This window comes from Armigeres subalbatus, chromosome 1 (genome assembly GCF_024139115.2).
Source record: "Armigeres subalbatus isolate Guangzhou_Male chromosome 1, GZ_Asu_2, whole genome shotgun sequence".
Classification (NCBI taxonomy): Eukaryota; Metazoa; Arthropoda; class Insecta; order Diptera; family Culicidae; genus Armigeres; species Armigeres subalbatus.
Genome location: NC_085139.1, coordinates 110,339,808 through 110,351,882, shown reverse-complemented (window position 1 = coordinate 110,351,882; position 12,075 = coordinate 110,339,808). Strand labels below are relative to the sequence as shown.

At 44.2% G+C, this 12,075-nt stretch overlaps 2 protein-coding genes across 2 annotated transcripts in view; one reads left to right on the top strand and one right to left on the bottom strand.

Annotated features, from left to right (window-relative positions):
- LOC134204835 (peptidyl-prolyl cis-trans isomerase G) overlaps nt 1–12,075 on the bottom strand; it is a 30,479-nt gene that overhangs the window by 2,891 nt on the left and 15,513 nt on the right. The window lies entirely within an intron of this gene.
- On the top strand, nt 1,275–3,585 carry LOC134204843 (uncharacterized protein K02A2.6-like). Its single transcript, XM_062679647.1, has 2 exons — nt 1,275–2,474; nt 2,544–3,585. The coding sequence occupies exons 1-2, from the start codon at nt 1,301–1,303 to the stop codon at nt 3,107–3,109; spliced, it is 1,740 nt and encodes a 579-aa protein (XP_062535631.1). The 5' UTR covers nt 1,275–1,300; the 3' UTR covers nt 3,110–3,585.

The following is a 12,075-nucleotide window of genomic DNA, read 5'->3' as shown; positions in this document are numbered from 1 at the left end:
ATTAGCTCTGCTAAGAGGTTATGAGCCAAGAATAACTTGAAAAATTTACACGTTACGGAAGTCAGTCAGAATATTTACAGTCTCAAAATAGGTGACGATGATAAGTTTCTGCGTATCAAGCCTTTCGACGGTACGAATTTTAACAACTGGCGGTTCAGACTTCTGGCGTTTCTGGAGCAGTTAGAAATTGTATTTTTTTGTTAAATATATTGGCTGAGCATATGCACAGCACATGTTTCGAAACGGACAAATTGATATGAAATTTGCGAAAAAGAATCCATGTGTCTTGGAGGGACTCGAACCCTCAACCTCCTACTCTCTAGATAGGCGTGATAACCCCTGCACAACAAGACCACTTAAAGGTCACGTTTGCGGAAAAGCCATCAGAATTCGAGTACCAACCTCCACCGCGGTTAGCTCTCTTGCAAATTGAATATCTTTCGGATGCTTGATTTGTCCAATCTCCACATGTGCTTTACTGTTGTATATCCACAGTCAAGCAAGTGCACAATGTTTATTAAACGAGAGGATCACACTCCATGCCTCTTAGCAACGGGCTGGGAGGGCTGGTATATGTAGTATACTAAGAATGAGAGATAAACTTAGGAGGCTTAGACAATATGAGATGAAATAAACTTCACTTAATATCAGTACCCGAAAGTATCAACAAGTGTTTTACTACCGGTGCTACAATTGGCGACGAGGACGAAAAACGGCGAAGGAAATTTTGGGGACAGCGGAAAACTAGCGGAGTTTCAGAAAACTACAACAGGAAGCGAACCTGGGAACAACATATACGGAAGACAAAATGGCAACGGTAAATATTCTAATGAAATTGGCTTTGATTTTCTTTACTGAGTGAAATGTATGAAAATGTTATATTGAAGAAGACTGCGGTAAAGGGAAATTTATTTCCAGTCTGCCCAGAAAACCTCAGACATAGAGAAGTATGTTCTAGTCTGTCTGAGTAAGAACCAAGGACAAAGAGAATCGGAAATGTCTAGCCTGTCCATGGAAAATCCTGATTCACAGGGAGATTTAAGGAAATCCAGTCTGATCAGGTAGGCAAAGGGAAATCGTTTCCAGTCTGCCTCAGAGAAAAAAAAATATTTATGAAAAAAAACATTTTTTTTCAACCCAAAGTTTAATTGTAGCTATGGCATTTTGATCGTTGCTATGCAACCGATGGGCATTTCACCTCAGTAATAAAAAAAAAATCATCAGCCAAATGAACATTTGTACAATATAACCATTGAAAATGGTTGAAAATGATGTTGGCCCGACAAGCTCACGTTGGGACATGTGGAAGGATCAATTCAGTGCGTATCTCGCACTGAAGAACGTATGTGATCACGAGGAAATGTTCCGAGCTTTAATGTGCTTCGGAGGGCCAGACGTACGGAAAATTGCTCAAAATGTTTCTCTACCGGACGGTAACATAATGGACAATCGGTATCGATTAGCAATGGACGCTTTGGACGGCTATTACGCTCCTCGTATGTCTCTGCGGTATGAGCGATTTAAATTTAGGCAAATGAAATTTGACCCGCATGAAAAGCTAGACCATTTCGTCATCCGTCTGCGATCTCAAGCAGCACTATGCAATTTTGATGAGCAACTTGAGCAAATGTTAATGGACCAAATTGTTTTCGCTACGCAAAATGACGATAAATTGCGTGCGAAATATCTCGAAGTAGACGTCTGTCTGGATGATATGCTGAAAATTGGTAGAACTTACTATTCAGTGAAAGCTCAGGTTCAAGAGCTCCGTGGAAAAACCGACGACGTTGGAGATTTGAATGTTATGGATACTGCCAATCAAACTGCAGACAAACAGGTGAGGACATGTTTCAGATGCCTTGGAAATCATTTCGCCAAAGATCCAGGATGCCCAGCACGTTCATCGCGGTGCAATAAGTGCAAGTCAAAGGGACATTTCGCTCCATGTTGTGATCGTTTTCAGAAATTTTTCAAACAACGACCAAGATTTACCAACACAAGAAAACAAGAAACTGGTGAAAATATTCGTCGTTTTGACAAGAAACCTAAGTTTATTCACGAGATCGAAAACGTTACAAAGCCAGTTGAAATTCGAGAATTGTTTCATCTAAATGGTAAACGGTTGATTCAAGCCACCGTAGGTGGCGCTGCCCTTCAGTTCGTCGTTGACACAGGTGCTGACGAAGATGTTCTGAGTGAAGCTGATTGGAACACCTTGAAACAAGTTGGTTTCGAAGCGTTTGGAGCTCGACGTGGAAGTAACAAGGTTTTCAACGCGTATGGATCGAACAAACCGCTACAAGTGCTAGGAGAAGTTGATGTGAAAATTCAAATAGATGGAAGTTCCTGCTATACTACATTCTATGTCATCAAGGGTGGCAAATGTTCTTTGCTATCGGGCAGCAGCGCGGAAAAGCTTGGTGTGGTAAAATTTCTCAGAACATTGTCCGCTGATACTTTACCTGTAATTAAAGGTGAGTAATCTTTTAAACATATAACGTGTGTATGAAGACAGTGCGTTCAAATAAATACTGTAAATCCAGATTTTTGCGCATCAATCAAAATTGATAGAGCAGTACCGCCTGTCCAACAGTCCTATCGTCGGATTCCAGTTTCTTTAGAAGAGTTAGCTCTTTTGAAACTTAAGGAGTTAGAAAAGCAGGACGTAATCGAACGTGTGCAGGGTGCATCTGAATGGGTTTCCCCAATGATAGTGAAAAGGAAAAGTGCGAATGAAGTAAGAATTATTATTGATTTGCGAGAAGCCAACAAAGCGATTATTAGGGAGATTCATCCGCTTCCAACTATGGAACAAATGGTTTGCCGATTGCGTGGAAGTAAAGTTTTCACTAAATTGGACATAAAGCAAGCATTCCACCAACTCACATTGCGGGAAGACTGCCGATATATAACGACATTCATCTCTCCTTTGGGTTTGATGAGATATAAGCGTTTAGTTTTCGGTTTATCAGCAGCTCCTGAGCTTTTTCAAAAATGTATGGAAGCAATATTGGGCGATTTACCATGGATTATTGTGTACATTGATGATATTTTGATCCGTGCTCCAGATATTGTAACATTAAAGGTATTACATTCATTTATGAAATAATCAATCATACTGAAAATTTTAACATATATTCTTTTAGATACGAACACAGATCGTTAAAAATCGCTTAGCTGAGAAAAACATAATGTTGAATGAATCTAAAACTATAGAATGTGTAACACAGATAGACTTCCTTGGCTATAATCTATCGGCAGAAGGTATACAGGTTTCCAACGAAAAGTTACAAACTATCAAGAATTTTAGACAACCACGATCTGCAGAAGAAATACGCAGTTTCCTCGGATTGGTGACATTTGTTAATCGTCACATTCCCAATATGTCTTCTATCGCGAACCCTTTAGTAGCTTTAACAAAGAAAGGTACAACTTTCATTTGGAACGACAAACATCAAAAAGCTTTTGATCTATTGAAAAGTAGTTTGCTTAAAGAGGAGACTTTAGCTTATTTCAACCCTGATTTGGAGACATTTGTAGTCGCAGATGCAAGTCCAGTTGGATTGGGCGCGGTCTTGTTTCAGCAAGCAGCTTCTGGTGAATATAAAATCATTAGTTACGCTTCGAAAACGTTATCTGATGTTGAAAAACGATACGCACAAATCGAACGCGAGGCCCTCGCTTTAGTATGGGCTCCAGAAAAATTTCATTTCTACTTATATGGCAAGTTTTTCTGGCTCATAACAGACCACAAACCATTGGTAGCCATCTTCGGGGAAAGATCAAAACCATGCGCAAGGATTGACCGGTGGAAGTTACGTTTAATGTCATACGACTATAAAGTCATATACCGACCAGGAAAGTCCAATATTGCAGACCTTTTCTCACGGTTGTGCCAAAGTTAGACCGTATGCTCGAGCAGTTACGATGAAGAAAGCGAAAGAATTGTGAGGATGGTTTCATGTGATGTCGCTCCTGTAGCGGTTTCGGTCTCTGAAATAATAGAAGCTACTAAGCACGATGTAGAAATGATGGAGTTAATGCAGTGGTTACCTTACCCTATTAAAAGGTGGCCCAAAACATTAGCACGATACAAAATGATCGCGAATGATTTGTCATGCGATGGTGAAATAATATTGAAAAATCAGAAAATTATTATTCCAAGAAGCTTACATCACAAACTTCTTGAACTAGCACATGAGCCTCATCTCGGTATGGAAGCTATGAAAAGGCGATTAAGGGGAAAAGTTTGGTGGGTCCGTATAGACTCAATGGTTGAAGATTTTGTCAAACGATGCCAATGATGTATGCTTGTTTCACAGCCATCCATAGAACCCATGATTCGAATCGAAATGCCTACAAAACCATGGAGAAAAGTTGCTTTGGATTTCATGGAAGTAATCAATGGAATTCATCTTCTCGTAATTGTGGACTATCATTCAAGATTTCCAGAAATAGAGATCATGTCATCTACAACAGCAAATGTTACAATTTTCAAACTAAGAATCATTTTTTCAAGATACGGATTTCCTGAGGAAATTGTATGCGACAATGGACCACCATTTCAATCAGCTGAATTCCTGAGCTACTGCAGCTCCAACGGAATTTGTATAAATCACTCAGTTCCTTATGCCCCATTTCAAAATGGCTTAGTAGAACGTCAAAATAGGACGTTACTAAAAACTATCAGGATCAGTATGGCTATGGGCAGGGATTGGAAAAATGATTTATACAGTTTTCTTCTAGCATACCGAAATACTCCACATTCTGTAACCGGTATACCACCTGCGGTCCTTATGTTTGGCAGGCCCGTAAGAGATAAAATCCCTGAATCACCGGATTTGCAAAAGAAAGGAGAAGGAGATGTGACACAGTTTGATAAAACAAACAAGGAAAAAGGAAAGCAATATGAGAACCAGAAGAAAAAAGGCAAAATATTCTGATATTGACGTTGGCGACACTGTACTATTGAAAAATCATATGAAGAAAAATAAAATGACTACCACATTCAACCCTCAGCCGCATATTATTCTAAAAAGATCCGGGACAAGACTAGCAGTCAAAAACCTCAACACAGGAGTTGAAAGTGAGCGACACGTGAATCACACGAAGAAGCTCGCATCGAACAATCCATTCCGAAATGCTGAAGTTACGAATACTGAAGATTTATTCAAGCCTGGTCAAGATAACACTACCGATAGTCATGAAGAAAGAAAGAAAGACACCATTGGACCGATCAAAAGTTCTAAACGTGAACGACGATTACCAAGCTATTTGCAAGATTATTGCGTAAATGAAATTAGTAAAATTAATAATTAATAAAAAAAAAAGAGTTAATTAAATAAATAAATAAATTATGTTATAAATTCTAACAAAATAAAGGCAAGGAGGGATGTAGTATACTAAGAATGAGAGATAAACTTAGGAGGCTTAGACAATATGAGATGAAATAAACTTCACTTAATATCAGTACCCGAAAGTATCAACAAGTGTTTTACTACCGGTGCTACAGTATAGAATGCGAATCAATCGCACTCTGCTGTGCCAAAGGCTTGCTTGGCTAAAGCATTTGATGAGTTTGATCAAGTGTCGGTTTTTCACCGTCATTAGTCGTCTGAGTACACGCGACCGCTTGAACTTGCGGTTGTTGACGTCTTATGTTGAGCGAGCTGCAGGCTTCTACCGCTCATCCAACCGTGCTGATCACGTATACTGCGGTCAGTTCTACCTCGGGAATTAACTCCCAAATCGGCCAAATCGTCATGACGACATCGAAGAACGAAGACTTCATACCATCATTTTTCAAGCAGCAGCTGCCATGCGAAGATTTTTGTTAATTCTTTGTAATTATGAATTTGAAGTAACGTATGGCGTATGGCTACTATTTGTTTATTTGAGACGCCATTATGTTTTTAATCAGTCCGTATGTAATGACGAGCAAACAATTATGTGATGAAGTGACGACATAAATCGCCATAACTTTTAGCTGCGCGACTATCGTCGTGGTAGGCATGTTGCGCGAAGAAAACGAATAGGTGTTGCGTTGTGCAGTACTATGACAAAGACTATGTTTTTTTCGCTTTCTTCATACGACGAGAACGACTATTGTCCAACGTGGACTTACCCTTGCGAAAACGGAACTTGACAGGCCGTTCGTACCCTCTGAGTACGGGATCAGCCTGTTGAAGATGATCTTCTCTAGCAACTTGCCCGTCGTCTTCATAAGACGGATTGGTCTATTGGCCGATGGGTCGCCGGCGGCTTCCCGGCCTTCGGCAACAACACCAGTTTCTGTTTCTTCCATCTTTCGGGGAATCTACACTCATCTAGGCATCTTTGCATAGTTAGCCTGAACATGTTCGGGTTCGCTATGATGGCTGCCTTGAGAGCGCTGTTCGGAACTCCATCGGGCCCTGGAGCTTCGTTCGTTACCAGGGATTTGACCACCGCGAGTAACTCTTTTCTCGTCGCCGAAGCCACCATTTAGGCCACACCCATATTGCCTTGCGGTGTAGGAGGCCAGGGACTTGTGGCTCGGGACGGGAAGAATACCTCGATAATCCTAGAGAACCTTTCCCGTGACCGTTCGGGGAGTGAAGAGCTCCCTTTGTTCTTGGCCATCACTATCCTGTAGGCGTCACCCCACTGATTCGCGTTGGCTCCTTCGCATAGGTTAACGAAACACGCTATCTTACTGCTCTTGATGGCCTTGTTAAATGCCAGTTTCGCAACTCTAAACTCTTCACGGCGGTCCGCTCTTTCATCCTCGGTGCGGGCACGTTGCATCCTTCATCTAGCCTTGAGGCAGGTTGATCGAAGGGCTGCAATCTCGGGACTCCACCAGTATACCGGGCGTCTGCCATTTCTCGGCAAGGCTTTCCGGCATGATGGCGTCGCATGCGCGTGATAAGACAGCATCCAACGCATCCCCGCTTAGACCTTCAGTATTGGCTTACATTCCCAGGGCAGTATCCCAGTGTTGCACGCCTCGTCCACCCTCCAGTTCAAGTCTGGTGCCAGACTAGGACTGACAAACGCTACGTTAATCCATGACTCGACCCCGTCCCTCCTGAACGTGCTAGCGGAACCATCATTGACTAGCACTGGGTCGAACTTCGCTAGCGTCTCTAGTCACGCTTGACTCCTTCGATTGGCGCAGCGGCTGCCCGACTCCACTGCCCAAGCGTCTCCTGCTATGACGACTAGGCTTACGACCCACTAGGTCAGACGATAGCCTATCGATCATCTGGTTGAACTTTTCTAATGGCCACCTTGGTGGGGCGTAGCAGCTACAATAGAACACACCATTGATCTTGAGTATCGCGACACCCTCAGCAGAGGAGTGTAACTCATGGATCGCGTACCGTCCCGTTGTGCAAATAGCCGCCATCCTAGACCCGCCCGCCACCCAATTGCCGTTATCGACAAGGACGTTGTACGGGTTGGACAAGGGGGCGACATCGGTCCTGAACTCCGAGACCGACTGCCACAGCAGCTGTTGGGCAGTTGCATAGTGGTTAAGATTTAGCTGTGTTACTTGCACTGCTTATTCTTATGTTTCCCTCCAATGGGACACGAAGACCCACTCATAACGTGGTTACAGGCTTGCTTTTTTGCTGCCGCATTCATGCACCTCGTGCCCTTCCTCACCACAACGACGACACATGTTGCTACGGTCTGGGCCTATACAGTTGTTGGACTTGTGTCCCAACTCTAAGCACCGATAGCACCTGTCCACTGAAAGCGGCTGGAGTTTGCTCACTGGGCATACTGACATCTTCAACTTCTCCCGCTCCATTACCTTTTTGGCTTCCGCAACCGGTAACCTGCGTGCCAAAGGAAGCGCCTCTAGGCGTACAGAGGTCTTGTCGACCTTTGTATCGCACTGGTCTCTGACGGCAGAGACGACATCGTCTGCGTTCGTAACCTCGTCCTGTTGCTTGCACTGGAGGGTCCAGGGCTGGTAGCGATGAATGCCGTTTAAAATATTGACTTTAGTAACCAACGATGACAAAAAAGTGACCAAATAGTGACTTTCAATTGCAGAAAAGTGACGGAATAGTGACTTTTGTATGGAGTATTTAACCTTGTATAGAGCTATAAGTTACATTAGCATCTATACGATATAATTCGTAGATTGCAAACTAGTGTTTTATTTTTGAAATCCTTATCTAGAATTATCATAAATCAAGAAAAGGCTTAAATAACAAAAGCATGAAAATTACTGCTACTGGCCACGCCCATCTTCACCGTAAGGAGGAAGAGGATGGAAGCAAGAGGCCAGCGACTATGACACTCTCATAAAGTACCATGGAGTTGGATATTGAGGATGGTATTCGTTGGATAAGCCAGAAGCTAGCAATGTGGCCATGGTACCTCATATTAGGTAACACACCACGAGAAGGTATCCATCCGGCGTCACGAGAAACAATATTTGTTGTTTAATATGAGCTCGAAGTTTTCTCTATAATAGTAAAAGGATGATATAAAATCATCTAATTGGTTCCCAGGCCAAGAGGAGGAGTTTAGACCGACCATTGGAAAGTTCAGCGCTCACCGGCTGACGAATGAAAACGGCCTACGACTAATTGATTTCGCCGCCTCCAAGAATATGGCCATTCGCAGCACCTACTTCCAACACAGCCTCCCGTATCGGTACACCTGGAGATCGCCACTGCAGACAGAATCACAAATCGACCACGTTCTGATTGATGGACGGCACTTCTCCGACATTATCGACGTCAGGACATATCGTGGCGCTAACATCGACTCTGACCACTATCTGGTGATGGTTAAACTGCGCCCAAAACTATCCGTCATCAACAATGTTCGGTACCGACGACCGCCGCGGTACGACCTAGAGCGACTGAAGCAACCTGATGTCGCCACTGCATACGCGCAGCATCTGGAATACAGTCAAAGCAGCCATTAACGACGCCGCGGAGAACAACGTCGGGTATATGGGTCGAAGTCGACGGAACGATTGGTTCGACGAAGAGTGCAGACAGATTCTGGAGGAGAAGGACGCAGCGCGGGCGGTCGCGCTGCAGCAAGGTACCCGGCAGAACGTGGAACGTTATAGACGGAAGCGGAGACAGCAGACCCGCCTTTTTCAGGAGAAGAAACGCCGCCTGGAAGAAGCGGAGTGCGAGGAGATGGAACAGCTGTGCCGTTCTCAAGAAACACGCAAGTTCTATCAGAAGCTCAACGCATCCCGCAAAGGCTTCGTGCCGCGAGCCGAAATGTGCCGGGATAAGGATGGGAGCATCTTGACGGACGAACGTGTGGTGATCGAAAGGTGGAAGCAGCACTACGAGGAACATCTGAATGGCGCTGAGAAAGTCAAGGCAGTGAAAGTCAAGGCAGCGGAGGAGATGACTACGTCAGTTCAGCGGACGATGGAAGCCAACCAGCCCCCACCTTGAGGGAAGTTAAGGATGCCATTCAACAGCTAAAGACCAACAAAGCCGCTGGTAAGGATGGTATCGGAGCTGAGCTCATCAAGATGGGCCCGGAAAAGCTGGCCACTTGCCTGCACAGATAGTCAGAATCTGGGAAACCGAACAGCTACCGGAGGAGTGGAAGGAAGGGGTTATATGCCCCATCTACAAGAAAGGCGACAAACTGGAGTGTGAGAACTTTCGAGCGATCACCATCCTTAATGCCGCCTACAAAGTGATATCCCAGATCATCTTCCGTCGTCTGTCACCATTAGTGAACGAGTTTGTGGGAAGTTATCAAGCCGGCTTCGTTGACGGCCGCTCGACAACGGACCAGATCTTTACTGTACGGCAAATCCTTCAAAAATGCCGTGAATACCAGGTCCCAACGCACCATCTGTTCGTTGATTTCAAGGCGGCATACGACAGTATAGACCGCGTAGAGCTATGGAAAATTATGGACGAGAACAGCTTCCTGGGAAGCTTACCAGACTGATCAAAGCAACGGTGGATGGTGTGCAAAACTGTGTGAAGATTTCGGGCGAACACTCCAGTTCGTTCGAATCGCGCCGGGGACTAAGACAAGGTGATGGACTTTCGTGCCTGTTGTTCAACATTGCGCTAGAAGGTGTCATGCGGAGAGCCGGGTGTAACAGCCGGGGTACGATTTTCAACAGATCCAGTCAATTTATTTGCTTCGCGGATGACATGGACATTGTCGGCCGAACATTTGCAAAGGTGGCAGAACTGTACACCCGCCTGAAACGTGAAGCAACAAAAGTTGGACTGGTGGTGAATGCGTCAAAGACAAAGTACATGCTTGTGGGCGGAACCGAGCGCGACAGGGCCCGCCTGGGAAGCAGTGTTACGATAGACGGGGATACCTTCGAGGTGGTCGAGGAATTCGTCTACCTCGGATCCTTGCTAACGGCTGACAACAACGTTAGTCGTGAAATACGAAGGCGCATCATCTGTGGAAGTCGGGCCTACTACGGGCTCCAGAAGAAACTGCGGTCGAAAAAGATTCGCCACCGCACCAAATGTGTCATGTACAAGACGTTAATAAGACCGGTAGTCCTCTACGGACATGAAACATGTACAATGCTCGAGGAGGACTTGCAAGCACTCAGGTATTCGAGAGACGAGTGCTTAGGACCATCTTTGGCGGTGTACAAGAAGACGGTGTGTGGCGGCGAAGAATGAACCATGAGCTCGCCCAACTCTACGGCGAACCCAGTATCCAGAAGGTAGCTAAAGCCGGAAGGGTACGATGGGCAGGACATGTTGCAAGAATGCCGGACAGCAACCCTGCAAAGATGGTGTTCGCTTCCGATCCGGCAGGTACGAGACGGCGTGGAGCGCAGCGAGCGAGATGGGCAGACCAGGTGCAGAACGACTTGGCGAGCGTGGGGCGTATCCGAGGATGGAGAGATGCGGCCTCGAACCGTGCATTGTGGCGTCAAATTGTTGATTCAGTGTTATCTGTTTAGATGTTAACTAAATAAATGAAAAAAATGAAAGGGTCAGACAGACAGAAATTCATTTTTTTATGTATGTAGATTTTTTATTCTAAAAGCATTTTTCAAAAATTTTGTTCGCAGGCATATGAAGATTGGATAGATGATTCGTTGTCATAAACATGACCATTTTCAATACTATTAAATCAGAGAAAGGATAAAAATGTTCGAATATTATGTCCGTTCATCTGTGACCTCCTAATTGTTAAGTAACAATTAATAACGTGGAATGCCTTGGTACAACCAAATGTTTGTTACCATCAAATAAACTGTTATTCTGTTATCAACCGTCAACCACTTCAGTTGTTCTTTATTAGCTCTGCTAAGAGGTTATAAGCCCAGAATAACTTGAAAAATTTACACGTTACGGAAGTCAGTCAGAATATTTACAGTCTCAAAATGGGTGACGATGATAAGTTTCTGCGTATCTAGTCTTTTGATGGTACGAATTTTAACAACTGGCGGTTCAGACTTCTGGTGTTTCTGGAACAGTTAGAAATTGTACACTGTGTCGAGAAGAAAGCTTTCGAGGAAGATTTTTGGGAAGGCCTGGAGACTGATTCGGCTGCACAGAAGTTAGAAAAAGAGCAGAAGAAAGTCAAATAGAAGGAAGGAAAACAACAAGTGTCGGTCAGTCCTTATTGGCGCTGTTGCAGACAGTCATCTTGAATATTTTAAGGACAAGAAGACTCCGAAAGAGATTTGGGATGGACTTCACGAAGTTTTTGAAAGGAAAAGTATAACGAATCTATTTTTACTGAAACGAAAGTTGCTGGAGATGAAACATGACGATCGATCAAGTCTTGAAATCCATTTCTTGCGACTTGATCAACTGGTTCTTGAGCTGAAGTCTACTGGAGCGAAACTAGATGAAGAGGACGTATTTTGCCATTTTATGCTAACCATGCCGGTATTGCCAGTATCATATGATTCTGTGAACACAGCGTTGGTAGCAGTATCAGAAAAGCTTACGTTGGAGTTTCTCAAGAGCAAATACCTAGACATTGAGTCGAAGCGCACCGTTCACACCGCGAAAATCGGAAGACTGCGGTGGGCCGGGCACGTAGCCAAAATGTCGGACAGTAATCCAGTAAAAATAGTTCTCGACAACGATCCGA